The sequence below is a fragment of the Nylanderia fulva genome, unplaced genomic scaffold (genome assembly GCF_048542155.1).
Source record: "Nylanderia fulva isolate GAGA-0341 unplaced genomic scaffold, ASM4854215v1 Scaffold1, whole genome shotgun sequence".
Taxonomy (NCBI): Eukaryota; Metazoa; Arthropoda; class Insecta; order Hymenoptera; family Formicidae; genus Nylanderia; species Nylanderia fulva.
Genome location: NW_028189192.1, coordinates 6,021,924 through 6,037,445, shown reverse-complemented (window position 1 = coordinate 6,037,445; position 15,522 = coordinate 6,021,924). Strand labels below are relative to the sequence as shown.

At 31.7% G+C, this 15,522-nt stretch overlaps 2 protein-coding genes across 7 annotated transcripts in view; one reads left to right on the top strand and one right to left on the bottom strand.

Annotated features, from left to right (window-relative positions):
- The window catches only part of dnc (phosphodiesterase dunce), a 136,426-nt gene that overhangs the window by 25,547 nt on the left and 95,357 nt on the right, over positions 1-15,522 (bottom strand). For all 5 annotated transcript variants that reach the window (XM_029302907.2, XM_029302908.2, XM_085480849.1 and 2 more), the window contains 3 exons: positions 15,121-15,222; positions 14,967-15,031; positions 13,999-14,111 (listed from right to left, as the gene is read on the bottom strand). In XM_029302907.2, coding sequence (XP_029158740.1) covers positions 13,999-14,111; positions 14,967-15,031; positions 15,121-15,222 — 280 coding nt within the window. The remainder of the gene's footprint in view (positions 1-13,998; positions 14,112-14,966; positions 15,032-15,120; positions 15,223-15,522) is intronic.
- On the top strand, positions 4,318-6,028 carry LOC114931023 (uncharacterized). Of its 2 annotated transcripts, XM_085480157.1 has the most exons (3): positions 4,318-4,464; positions 4,758-5,006; positions 5,178-6,028. In XM_085480157.1, exons 1-3 carry the CDS (start codon positions 4,386-4,388, stop codon positions 5,267-5,269), a joined length of 420 nt encoding a protein of 139 aa, XP_085336283.1. In that variant the 5' UTR covers positions 4,318-4,385; the 3' UTR covers positions 5,270-6,028. The 2 variants fall into 2 exon arrangements, with proteins under 2 accessions (XP_085336283.1, XP_029158767.1); XM_029302934.2 differs by having other exon boundaries at positions 4,758-6,028.

The window sequence follows — 15,522 nt, the reverse complement described above, 5'->3', positions numbered from 1 at the left end:
AAAAAAGAATTAATAAAATTATGATGTAAAAAAATATCATAATTACATGTCACAACTCCAAGATAAATAAACAAGTAATTAAAATGCAAAAGACACTTCTATAAAAAATTCTTCAAAAGATTTCCGCAGTTATTCATGAGTTGGTATAACATATATTACAAGAAAAAAATTTAAATCTTACATTATATAATTTGAACCAAAAGACAAGAAATAATGGTATATATTATAATATCTATTTTTACTGTTGAATTACAACATTAAAAAGCGATGATTAAAAGCATCGTGTGCAAATTATTATATGATAGTCGTCTTTAGAGATGTGAATCTGTCATAACTTGTCGTTTATAACATTACGCTGCATGTACATTTTATATTTGATCCATGTATTCACTCGCACGGAAAACGCAGATGATAGCAATAAATCGATGTATCATAAAGATAATCATAGTGATTTGTCCTGAGGATGAGCACGCGCCATGCTTGTATCTTTGAATAAAAGCTCTCGTCCCGAATACGTCAAGCAACATTTACGTCATTTATCGCGTATTTGCTACTCCCGTTATCTTTGGTCTGTAAAAGTCTTCTATGATAATAATGTCTGGAAGTTGATAGCTCGGTTATATGTAAAATAATTTCGACATGTTCTTGTGTTTTGGAATATTCATAAAAATTCATATAAAAATTTATATAAAATTATCAGAAAGATAAAGCGAACACGAATGCTTTTTTATACAAGTCTCTTTCCCTCTCTGATATAATGAAAATTAAACTTAAAAAAATATTTACAATGGGATATGAAGAATAATTTCTCCTTTCTGATCGTGAGTACTTAAAGAGATTTAATCGAATTTTACTGACGTTCAACTGTTGTTTCTACGATTTTCCGCAATCACATAGCGAATGGTCAGTATCAATTCCAAAATCATCAATGAGACGAGTAGTAACATCCAGTCTTTCACACGATAGTAAAAATAATTTCTTGTTTCAGAGAAATAAAGATGATTTATATAGGCTTTCCACGAATTTTTCTCCTGCACCTGTCAAACATTCCTCTTCGATCAAGTGCGGATGCTACGACTTACTTTGTTAATGGCTCGTCAAAACAACGCAATATCAGATAGTTTTGTGCTAAAAGAAATATCGAAGTCAAACAAAATTACATTCACAAGTACACATGATAACATAAACGTCTCGATCAACGTTTAAACAAATTGCACTATACACTGTAAAAAAATATGTATTAATATATTACACAAAAATATGTAAAAGTACATAAATAATAAATGTAAAATTACACGATAAATAATAGAAATTTTTACCTTTTCAATATTTATCATGTAATTTTACATATTTTTATTGTAATTTTACATATTTTTTTTTTACAGTGTACGAGTCTCATGAATAATCAAGTCTTGAACATTTCGGGCGCTTGCGTTAATGATCTTAGCAACATTTTTGTTCAGGCAAGGAAAAATTCATAAATTTACGTCTGTTGTTCGATTTAAGAATTGCAGCTAACCTATTTGAAACCTTTCGCAGTTTCCTCTTTCATTATGAAAATTATATTATCGTTTTTGTTGCATTTATACGGTCTGTGATAACAATGACTTTCCTACAACAATATTCACTCTCATTTATTCGTGATAATTAAAAATATTAATAAACATAATACTTTTGACGACTCTCATCAACGAATCATTTATTTTGTTTTATCAAAACATATTATCAAAGAAAATTTTTCGCAAAGCAAATGTAATACGATGCATTTTCGATAAAAGTGTAGATGCACAACAGCACAGATCATGTATCACAGTTTTTTAAATGTCAATTGTAGAATCATGTACCACAAATTAATAATAAACTACACAGAATTTATTATTTTCGAAAATATTTCGCTAAATTTTTGAATTTATGATAAGAAAAATCTTTGAGATATAACAGTTTACATTGAAATTATCATAATTAAATATGTGTGTTTTTGACATGTGTGCTTTTGATATGTGTATTTTTTTTAATCGAGAACGATTTCATTAATGATTTTACTGTCGTGTACAGAAATGGCAAAGCTATATGCACAACATGCAAAATTCATATCATGTATTTAAACAGTGATATCATAATCTGCGCAAAACATTCAGAAATTTAAAGTGTACGCTTTAAAACGCAATTGAGTGGATGAAGTTCTTCTTATACATGATAACTCATACATATATATTCCCTCCCCTTCTCTCATTTTAAATCCAAGATATGTAAATAAAACAGATAAAAAAAATATACATAAGAATATATTTCTATTCGATATTTAATGCAGCACGTACGTCACTCGTTATATAATCGGCTATTACATAACTAATCATTTCACAAATCCAAAAATACGAGATGCTTGTTTGCAAATATCGATATTCGCAGAGAAGCTTCTTATGATACGTTATCATAAGGCATTATTGTCAGAGCTTACCGTCGCTGAACACATTTCGTTTTGCATACAGTGATGTCAAGAGCGTAGTCGCATTTTTTTTTTTTTTTTAGCATCGGGATCATTTATCGGCGTGACTAAGGTACATAGCGCTTACGTTGTGTGCATGCTCGGCTAAGAGGCATAATAGACACACGAACGTGAACACACACGAACGTATCGACAGACGACGACGGAGCTAATAACGCGAGACGCCGCGATGATCGCGCCTAATAATAAAAGCCGCTGACCCAATGTTTGCATAAAAACGTGACATATGGAATATGTATATGCCAATATTTTTTACGCCGTTCTTCTGCCGCGTTGCATTAATCGAATGCAATCAAAGTCAATTGAATCTCTCAAATGGCAGTTTTCACGCTCGAAACGCTTTGTCCGCATCGCGCTCATCTGAATGTATGGAATGCTTATACAAAAGTATTATTGTATTTTTCAGAATTACAAATTCAATCTGTGAAGAATTGGTCAATAAATGTTTCTCTTTAACGAGAGCGGTGATAGAAATACGATGACTTTTGCATGCAAAATATAAGTTATACAAAATGAAAAAAGAGGAAAAATAGATTTCGCTCTTAAATATTCAATTTATTCAAATTTAAGCAAATGTTCTTTTAATAGAACTCTGCGATTTAAGGCGCAATTATTAAGGGGATCTCATGTTAAAAATACACAAGTTTTACTAAGGAAATAAGTTCATACATGGAGACGCCAGGCGCCACGTCTCCTGGCGGGACGCCAACATTATGGATTTCGGAATATATACGACCAGAGATGTTTCTCTCTCAATTCTCCCCTTTTCTAAGTTGGTCAGCGCAGAAATCGACCTGGTATTCGAGTCGTTATTGTCCAGCTTAGTTTCAAGGATTATCAAAGCCATGGAAAAGTTCCTACGAAACTCTTAATCACCGGAAATGACGTCTTTCGTCAGAGTTCGTGAAAACAAGATTCCGAAACTGAGATAAAAAATTTTCGCGCAAGCGAAAATTTAACGGACATCTGATAAATTATTCAATATTCTATTTGCATTTAAAATTTCTGTAATTGTAACATGCACCTTCCTTCTGTAATTTCTTTATATTATCTTGTCAAACAAATTTTACAAAGAAATGTAGAAAAATTGTAGAAAACACATTTGCTTTTTTTTCGACGGTTAATTTATCGAAAAAACGATAGCGCTGATAAGAAGTCCAAATTAATCCAAACTTTCAAGTTTAAAGTAGCGTAGAAAAGTTGATAGAAACTGAATTGCTGACTTTTTTATCGTTTACAATTTTCGTAGAGAAAATTTTCGAAAAGTTGAATTAAAGAAGAAACTAGTTCTCGATCAAGATAATAATATTTAACTATGTAACTTATATATATATATATATATATATATATATATTATATATCAAAAATGTACAAAAGGGAAAGAGAAAGATGGATTTTTGAGAGAGAGACAGAGTTTCGTAAATAAGTATGCTATAATTCTAGAAAATTTATGGTTCCAAGATAATCTTAAATACATCATTAAAAAAAAATAAAGAAATGCTCCCAGAAAAAATAATCAAAACGACAATACAAACAAAATAAATATTTTCTAAATTTTGTTTAAACGGAAATAAATTTTCAATTCTCATAATTAGTTGTCAATCTTTCGTTACCAATTTGTGAAATTGCTTTACAGAATTCGGAATTTATTTACAGAAAAGAAAATTGTAAAATCCTAGTTCTGCATGAAACGCGCAAATATATGTATTGTACAGGGACAAGTATCGTATGCCACGTATATATCGTCGAGCGATATGGGCAAGTAATTGTTTTGCATTATAATTATCGACATTGTTATAAATGCGCCGAGTACGCATCGCGGAGTCCATTAGTGCAATACGTTGTTGCGCCAGTGTTTACGTTCGTAATAGCGAGAAACATGGGGCTACAAGGATGCTCGAATATATATATGCTGATCTTGCTACTGAGTGCAATTACTGCAATCAGTGTTCAGGCTGGTAAGTTTTCGAAAAATAATAATTGTCTTGTGCAACCCTGAGAATTTTTGTTCGCAATTTTGACACATCCAAAACACATAGGATTAAATATTATTGTAAGATATAATAACTTGCGTCACAAATTTTCACTCATTTCAATAAGAGAGATTAATCAAACAAGTATTATCACGTACAACAAATTTCGCAAAAAAATTCATATATTGTATATAAGAGGTTTGTTAAAGCGTTATTTGCAACATATTTCAAAATTCGTACTGCGTACGAACTTAATTGGTTTTCAATACTTTTTTTAGCGCCAAGTGGAAATGATACCAGCGATATCGATTTTGATAATAATAGTAATGATGATTCTAATACCAGCATTAGCGATGATAATAATACAAGTGATAGCAGTATCGGTATTAAGAATGATAATGAAAATAGTACTAATGCCAGCACTGACGATAATAAAAATAATACTAGTAATAACTCTGACGATGCCAGCAACAATAATACAAGTGTCAATAATGGTACTAGCAGCAGCACGGACAGTGGTGCTACAGGTGATGATGTTAAAAATGATATTTACAATATAACATCATGTGTAATGCGTACAAAAGTTATAGGAACTCTTGTAACACAAGTTATTCAATTTGTTAAGCTAGTTTTCATTATTGTGCCTGGTTTTCAAGATAATTTTCTAAAATATTACGATGATTTTTTTGCATTTGTAGTGAACCTGATAGTCTTATTCAGCCAGACATGTCAAACAATTGTAAAACTTGCCGTACCATTTTTACAATTAAGTTTAATCTTTATGAGTTAGAAAGTACATTATTTATATGAAGATTTTAACTTCAAAGTTATTCAATCTTGTCAAATTATCCAGCAAATGTGCAATATTTAAATATTATATGTCGAAATAATTAAATATTTATTTATATTTCTTCGCATACGTCGTTATATTTTAATATATTATTTTAAGTATATATTAATACAGCGTGATATGAATTAATTGTAATGATAAAAGATATAAGGGCAAATATATAAATAATACAAATTATAATATTGAAATATATTTCTTGAAATATTAGATGTATAATTTAAGAAAAAAATATTTGTAATCGCGACAGATTATTTGTTACGATGGAATCGCGATTATATATGAAAGCTCGGCAGTAGTAATACAACTATTTGGTCAGACAGCGCATAAATCCTTGCGTTCAAGCATTAAAAAAATTCTGCGATGAGACGAGTAAAAATTCCTTTTTTTCCTCGACAAATTCATCGAATTTAATGCAAAATAAAGTAACTGTGAAATTGGTTGAGTCATGTAAATGTATTATTCATCAAAAGTGTCATCGTTCCACGAAGTTTTACTACTTAAGGTGATCGCGCGCGCATCAGAGAATACTACTTATTTTAATTTAAAATTACTAGTGCTTTCTGCAATGAAATATGTATTTTATGTATTTATGTCTCACATATTTGTTGAATATAATGATGCATTGTGTTATATGTCATAAGCTGTAACTGTACTTACGACATACATTTTAATAAAAATGTTTCACGAATAAGAAGATAATTATGTTTATTGCACATTTAATTATTTTTACTTTACATATTAATTATCTTGCATATTTTATTTCTTTTTCATTAATATTTGTCAAGAATATGATCATTATTTGTACGTGTGGTAAATTAATTTATAAAATTTACTAGTCACTATTTTACGCAAGCAGTCGAAACAATGGCAGAATAACGAGCAAATAATGAGATTTTCTCATTTATTGTACTTCGTACTATATTTACTTACAGTTTATTCATCAGCACACATAATTTGCGACGATTTCTACGATCTTATCCTTCAAGTGGCATTGGTAAGTTGACAATTTCAGCGAAAATGCACACATATGTACATACATACAATGCATATACATATATGTTACGATATACGCGATTATTTCCTGAGAAAAATAACCGTGCGAGTTGTAAACGCGATAGTACAGGAATTTATACATAGAAATGAGAGCTATGTGTCTGTTGACATGAGTCACATAGTCGACCGAAAAAAAGCAGCAGTCACAAACCGACATACGTCACAACGATAACATTTCAATTTCGTGTTATTTTCGAGACTGCATTCGCTTGCGAAAAATATTTGAAATACGTCCTTCGTGCGGTTCATCGGGTTTTTATTCAATTATAGAATCGATACAGTGACATATTAAATTGCACGTGCTGATACACAGATTTCCAAGACTCGATCAGATAGAAGAACAAAAAACATGTTCCATTGGAGCGTTAAAGCGAGATAATAATCGTCGTTGCTTATCACAAACCAGGCTGAGAAAGACTGATAAGCTCAATTAGAGATACTTTCCGATCAGACCTCTGAAAATATCGCGACAAAAACAGATCTCGTTAAGATCTCGGCGGATCTCGCGCGCAGCGTCGTCTCTCGGGATAGTATTTCGATAAAATCGAATTTATTTACGTCCAACAATCATGAGCGATACACGTGATACACACGAGTCGGCTTGGCGATACGGGAAGACGAGATCTCTTGAACCTGCGTGGAAGAGGTTAAATGACCGGGTGTGATAACGATTACGTGTTTCTCCTCTCAATATTGCTATAACGTCACAATCTCTATTAATCGCGAAATTATCATTCGAACAATCAGATTGGCACAATATATTTTTAGTCTCTCCATTCTGTAGTATTATGAAATATCTCGTTGCGCAAAGAACGCGATTGACGTCGCGTTTGATTTTTCTATGCATAATCTTTGGTGTACTTTCCCGAAAAATTTCAGAATCGTTACATAATTGATCAGATAATTTAAAACTTCCTCAAGTGAATGAACGATAAAGCATTGTACTGATAATTTTTTATGCGCGTATTCTATGCTTGTTTCATTACTATTTATTAGATTGATGACTGCTTGTTCCTTTTCAACGAGAAATTCTTTGCACTGTGCGTTCGAGCATTAAACGACAAATAAAACGTGCAAGACTTTTTACGCAACGGACCGTGAGCAACGCTAATTGATTTCAAAGGCAGAGGCGCCTTTATGAAAAGTCTAACGGACGGAAGATTGAGTGCGAAAACGCGAGTAAATGTTTGCCGTGAATATTTCGAAAATAAGAAAATAGTGAATTAATACTAGGCACAGTCGCTCAGTCCGATGGAAAATTTTTTATTTTACCTTCTCATTTGCGTTATAAGACAGTCTTGCGATGCAATCATAACACAGCAATTTTTAAATAACGGAATACTAGGTGTCATAATAATACATTAAAACTTATTTTCAAACAACATTTTCATTGCAAGCAAATAAAAAATATAAAGTCATAAAAATACAATAAGGTGGAATAATATTTTAAAATAAAAGGCCAATTATTTCATCAACATATTAAGTAAATTATTAAATAAAAAAAAGTTAAATAAATAAATAAAGTTTAAAAATTAATAAAAAATATCTAGCAAATTTGATTAGAACGTTATATTAAAATTGAAAGAAAGAGAAAAAGAACACATTGTATATATCACCAATTATCGCAAACTATCGCAATTCCAATGTTTAGCAAACATATATATTTGTTGAAACAGGTGTTCAATCATATCCGCGTTAAATATTGATATCATTATTAGCACATACGAGTACATATAAAGTGCTATTACACTGCGTGGCCACATATATTGTCTATACCGATCGGTTTATTCGCATCGAGTCTAATGGTGAAGTCACGTGTCCTCGATGTCAATGTAGGTCAATTAATTCAAAATATCGATTTTCTTTGAGGAGCAAGCGACGCTCGCAAGGGCATCCTTCGGATCAGTTCTCAGTACTGTCGACTATTCTTTCCTCGTGAAAATAATGGAGTTTTGTTACGTTCGATTAATTCAATCACGAGTCACACAAAAAACTACAGAGATTTTTGTATATAGTATCGCCATAAAAATATTTTCTCTTAAAAGAAAAACGGCAGTTTCAAAGCATTCAGATATACTATATTAAATTTTCATATAAAACGCATTTTTTATGTCAACCTTCCCGCGCAATTGCCATCAAATGAGAGTAACTTTACGAGCGTCATTTTTTAAAAGATATGCTATTACGAATATACGATCGTATGCGGTAAATGTAGAATTTCGTGAAATTGCTAAATTTGAGGGAAGGATAGTGGATAGTAAAATACCAATACAAGAAATCGCTATTTTCTGATTGGTCGACGGACCCTTTCTTGCTGATCTCGCAGCTGCACGTGTGCCAAGTGTAAGAAAACAAACCGTAAACATAATCCACTCCAGACGCATAAATATAAATCGGTATAAATCTAGAGAATGTATCTCAGTACGCGGTGCTTAAGTGTTCCTTTAGTGCTCGATAAGTAATCGATCGCAGTTTCGATCTTGACGATTTTGACAAATGCAAGTGGCATCGATTATAAAAATGTCATTTTTTAAAAATAAAATAACATGATAAATACAAGATAATAAAATTAATAAAATAAATAAAATAAAGTAATAAAATAAATTAAATAATAAAATTAAATACAAGATAATAAAATTTTAAAAATACAAGATGATGAGAAATTCTCAAGTATAAACATAATTTCTTCATTTCGTCGTGATTTTCAGACAATGCTGCTTGATTTTTAAATCACAAAATGCAATTACAATTACATTTGTGACGGGACAATTCTACCGATTCATGCACAGTGGAATGAATTTCGATTGAAGTGACTCTGCCATGAACAGTCTCGCAGAATCGATGAATTTATATACACACGAACGCTTCGCAACTTCTGTCGATTTCGGCCACGAATCGGCCTCTGTGTGTAATCAACAGGCGCAACCTCGACGTTTCGGTCACGCCTGTCACTGATATAAATCTAAAAAATCTACCCTGGTGTCCGAATTTATCGCGTTCGCTTTCGTCCGCGAAATGAACGTATTTTGGACGAATAAAATTTTTGATAAACACGAGGGATTTTGCGACGGATTCGTTCGTTCGTCATAGAAAGATCTGTTAGGTAAATTCGCAGATCTCTGTGCTTTCGGGAAAAAAGCACGACCATTTATCTCACAACGTCACGTAGCCGAGTCAAGGTAGTACATTTGTGGAACGAAATACGTGACCTAGAGGAGTTAATGAAACAAACGCACGAGAGACGACAAACAGCACCGAAAGCTTAAAAACAAATGTATGTCAATTTGAGAGGACTAGTTATTTTTTGATTGCGATAAAAAATATTGTTACATATCTAGAATAACGTAGCTTAGTAGCGAAAATAATGTAATGACTTTTTTTATATAAGATAATTCCCCCTTAAGAAATTATAAACAAAACTATGAAAATGAGAGGATCATAACTTAATTAGTAGCATTTAATAGCACAGTATATTTTTAATTAAAGTAATAGCATAGCTAATAATGATAAATACCAAGAGTTCAGTAATATAAAACAGAGGAATCTAATTTGAGTAGATAAACTATAAATAGAAATATATGAAACTATAATGAGAATTATAAAGCTACATATTGTTATGGAATCTTATGTAATACAAAATATATAAAATGCGATATAATTACAAATCTTTAAATAAATTCTTAATTCGTTATTAAGAAATATATATTATATAAGTTGTTTATATTTCTTCTTTTATGATAATAATTAAGTAAGTCTGTATAAAGTAATGAATATAATTTTCTCTACTGAACACACATGATCCTTTCTAATTATATAATTTAACTTTTATGGCAATATTAAACTTCCACCAAAACTTACTTTTCGATTAAAGAGCAATTCCAACTTTAACGTGTTTTTAGTCAAAAATAAATCTTGACGGTGATGAAAAAATAATAGACGACTTTCTTTTGCTACAACAAACTGCATTGACTCTCGTTAAGCTTAAATGTCAAATTAAAATTGAGATACGATCTTACAGTGAGTTACGAGTTAACTTTGCGCGTTTGTATTTGTTAGTTGTTTGTTTCCGAAAAACGTCAACCGATAAATAATTAACCTGAGTCACATATTTATACTGTTAAAGCATAATGTTTTATTGATAAGATTTCTATAAAAATATCGCAATATGATAGATTAACAAGAGGTTATAAATTTTTACTGTACTACAAAATTCATTAAATAAAACAAAACTGTGAGAGAAATCCAATTTTAAATAAAATTAAATTTGTAACATAACTGAATTGATAACAATTTCGGATGAACTCATATATTCCGGAATAAAGTAAAACATGATTAAAACAAGTTCTAAAAATCATTATTAGCCTCCGTTATTACTTGTTGATCCACTGTTTTAACGTTTCTGTTAATAGCATTTGGATTAAAAATTTTCCTTCGTTAAAATAACAACGCACATATTAACAAACCTTATGAAAGAGAATGTTTTCAGTTTTTTATTGAAAAAAAAAATGTTCTCTAGTTTTACCTCATTTTTAAATATGCATCTTTTATAGCATTAATTTCAATTTTAAGTAAATTTTACTTATAAAAAATTACAAACTTCCTCTCTCTTCCTCTCTTGATCTTTTTCTATCTCTCCTTCTCTGATAGTGATTACATTAATTTATCAGCGCGCGTCAATACTTTTCTTTTTACTAAATTGATTGACGTACGTGTCATTTTGCTTTCAGCACACATTCACGTGAACGTCACTTTGACAAACAAGGAGCATTAATGTTCTTACGTATATCACGTATATGTTCAGAACAAATGGATGACGCTTCTTTTGTCAGTGAAAAGAAAGTAACTATATAAAGCTGACGTGATGTCATGTAATCATGCATGTTACTTCGGACTATGAACGCGACGGTCGAGATCATGTAACGACTGAAAATGGTACGCATTTCGCTCGTTCGCCTTATGTATATGCAAATAAGACGAATAATTCATAAGGTGAGAATATAAGCATGAAATATTTGGGCCGCAGTACAGGAAGAGAAAGGTTGCTAACGTACGGCCGAAAAAGCGTATGGAAAAGGTGTTTTATTATCTTTGCGCATTATATATGTCTGCGAATTACGCGCGGTTCTAATTAATTGCTTTATCAAGAAAGTAAAAAGTGCCTGATATAAAAAAAGACGAATAATAGAAATAATAGAATTTGTAGAAGTACAAAACAAAAAGTTTTAATCGTTTTGCGCAATTACTTACTTACATTAAGAAGAATCGCCTCATTACTTCACATTACTTCTCCAAAAGTGTCAGAGATATTTCTCTGCATTTTCCATCCTTTTTTCTAACTATAAAACAAGGTTTTCGTGTTTTCTTTATTCTGGATTTTACGCTTACAATCAAGTCGAGTATGTAATTTGTAACAAATTCAAAAAGCTTACAAAATTCAAAATTTTCGCTGCACTTTAACATTTTATCGCGTAAATAACAGCAAACTACAAGGAGCAACGGAAAATTCATTTAATCTCACAATGAAAATTAAGCGAGTCGCGAGAAAGATGCAAAGTCTAATAATTCCCATGTCGAGAAGATGCTGGTGACTTTACGAGAAAATAAGATTGCGTGCTTATGTTACCTTTCAATTACGCTCGTTACGCTAAATTCTTATTATGCTCAGTAAAGTATAAGAAAATATCGAAACTTTCTGAAATGAAGAGATCATTAAAAAAAATAACGAGATAAATGTTGTAATGTATAGATATACAACTTTAGTGCTTACACGCAGCTCTCTATATAATATTTCGATTTCTTTTAAAGGCCTCATTTGATTTTATCATTCAATTTTTCTTCAATCGGAACAAACTGTTAAAGAGGAATTCGGGTTAATTGAACACCTACACGGGGTTACACGTGGCGCTTCCAGGTCAAAGAGGAAACGAAAAAAATAAATATCGATTCAGTGCTAGCGAAAGAAAGTAAAAACTACACCACCGGAAAGTGCAAAAGGCAAACAACGTTTTTTCAACATAGGTCCCCAGAGAGTAAACTGAGCAGATTTGCTTTCGGAAAATTACGACGTTGCAGTCGCTTCAAATTTTAATAACCGACATTTTTATCCAACTATCTTCAAAGAAGTTTAATTACCGTACACGCGTTGCATCTTGGCGGACGGGTTATTCAACAAGCAATCTAAAAAACCATCTTTTTAAAAAACTCAAAAGAGTGCAAAAAAACAATTAAGAGCAAAATTCTTTACTTCCTCGGAACTATGCATTATATACATCCTTGCACATGACGTAAAAAAATTGAACTCAATTGGAGCACGTCAAACCTTGCAATAAATATCTCAAGCGCATAAAAAAATACTCATATATTCACGCATGACTTCCAGTTTGTGCGGAATAAATGAGAAAAGGCTTCGCGAGATTTTGTTCCGTCCGGAAGTAGTCGTGTAAACTTTTTCGGTAAAACATTGAAAAAAAAAACTCGAGAGAAACAATCGCTATTTTCAGAAATTTTTAATTTTTTTATCGTCGTTTGATCTTTTTGATCGCAAATAAAAAATTACGATTTTCTCGTACCTCAAAAACGAAATAATCGCATTCGAATGATTCTGTTCTCGCGCCGACTTCGCTGACTTGCAATCGTGGAAATTGAAAATTTCCGCGGCCGGAATACAAACGATTAACGATCGTCGCGGAAATTGCACGGCCAGAATGTCGGGGAGCGTCATCGAGAAACGATTGTTTCTGTCCGAGTGTGTAATAAGTGTCTGCGTTATCCGCCAGTGAATAAATACAAACACGTTTGACTCGTGTAAAGGGATCGTAATTCTTCGATATCGCGAAACAATGAATTTATCTGTGTTTAATATTTGTACTCGGGATTTCCCGAGGGAATGAATAATCTCTTTACGATCTCGCAATTTGGCTTCGGTCTTAGCGATTGCGCAATTCCCGCACACATACAACTGTTCGTATAATCGAAGAATGCCACCACATTGTCAATCCCGCGTGAATTCAGCGTTGATTTACGTGCAAATAAAAGAAATTTTATTCCATTTAATCTCGTAACGCGGAGATAGAAATTATTAGATAAATCGCTAGTGACTATCATATGAATCATATACAAAAATCATGAAAAAAATATACATTTTTAAATAATTATTCCAAAAAATAAATAAATAACATTATATGTACTTTTTAGAATTATCGCCATTTAAATCATTTCAGACAACAAAAATAACACAATTTTTTAAAATGTTTCTTCGTTATCAAATCGATATTCTCTATCAAATGTAGTGTTTAAAAATTTATATTTACGTATACTAGTTGTTTCGTTTAATTCATTTAATAATACAAAAAAAACCATTTATTTCAGAAACGTAGTGACCTTTACGAATTACACTAATATTCGCATGATTTTTTTCTGTTTAAAATCATTTGAATAATACATTCCTATAGCTCCTGACGGATTCCTCCTGAGATTTTGTATATGCGCTAGTATAACGCGATGCAGAAACTCTTTGAGAAACTTGCAAGATGTATGAGAAATGAAGCGTTGAGAGAACATGTCGCGAAAAGGTATAGAGAGAGAGAGAGAAGAAATATAAACGTATAAAGTCGTACCTTCAGGGATGCCATGTCGGACACGGATCGATGCGTCTGAATGGTCTCCAACTGGTCTAAGCACCAGTCTAGTTCCTCTATCGTTTCAACAGCCAGTTTCATGAAGGGCTCCTCTGAAAAATCCGGAAAAACAAATTTAATACTATAAAAGTGCTCACGCTGGCAAGCAATAAATCAACATTGAAAAATGTTATCCGCCAAGGTGGCCGAGTAATCTGAGTTTAGTCGAATTTGAAAAAAATGTCGTGAAACCTTTGATCATTTATATTTGTGTATTTTTTTCATAAAATTGTTTAAAAATAAACGAGACGCGAGAAATGTGCGAAAAATATTTTTAAGCGCTTTAGGAGGGACAGGTGACAGTTTGAAAAATAAATATTGACATTTTAGAAATAAAAAAAATATGAAATTCATAAAAAATTACCTAGAAATGTATTTGGCAATTGGCATCGAATGCGTTTTTTAACAGAATTGGACTTAACAGAATCGATGGAGAATTTCAAGATTTTTTTTCAATAACTAAAAGTAAATATATAAAACATGATCGCGTAATATAATTTAAATAAATGTATACGAAATACCTGTACGTAAATATGTCTGACAAAATTAAATATAAGCAATATTTAATATAAATATATATACACTATGCTTTGATTAAAAAATTGCTAGAAATATATAATCAATTTAATAAATTTAAAAATAAATATATTTCTTCAAGCAATTACTCATCATCGTTTATGTATTAATAATCACTAAACCTCGTTTAAAAAAAGCAAGATAACATTTTCCGCGAATTACCAATAAATTGAAAGAAAGTAATTAAATCAATTGCCAATATACATATATTAAATTAAATTAAAAAAAAAATTATAAAAAATCGCTAAAAATTTGACAAAAATTCTCCGCAATATAAACATTAAAAGATCCATTTAAAGCCACAAAAGAATCATAATATAACGAATCTTTACCTCCTGGCGCCAAAATCCGTGGCTGTGGCGTACTACTGCCCTGTTGGCCACTACTCCTTCGTGATCTGTAAAAAAGACGAGTGAAAAATAAATCAAAAATTCGAGCCAATCACTCATTGTAAGATCATCAAACGACAGACGTTAATATACTTACTTATTCGTCGGTACATTCGTGAGCGACAAGAAATTGTTCCTGACCGAGCGCAGAGAAGCAAGAATCTGTGCGAAGGGTGTAACGATGAGGTCCTCGCCATGGCTGTAATTGAGAAAAAAGGCATAATTCATCATCGATGTCTCGCTAATCTCCGCGTATTGGTAGGGCAAGATTCAACGGCTTTGGTATAAATCTTTTGCCGAGAAGTCAGTGTCTACCTTGTTTCGCGTGTAATTTTCATGCAAACGTGATAGATCGATAACGTTACAAACGTAATTCCCATTCTGTCCTTCTCTTTCACGCACACATATACACATTAGATATATACCTGTGTATATATCGTGTCTATACACGATCTGGCACGTTTTTATCCTGAATATTCAAGAATTTAAAGAAAAAAAG

Excerpts from the sequence above, each read along its gene's own strand:
- LOC114931023 (XM_029302934.2), top strand. The coding sequence starts at position 4,386 with ATGGGGCTACAAGGATGCTCGAATATATATATGCTGATCTTGCTACTG. Across the intron at positions 4,465-4,757 it reads TGCAATCAGTGTTCAGGCTG|CGCCAAGTGGAAATGATACC; the intron begins GTAAGTTTTCGA and ends TACTTTTTTTAG.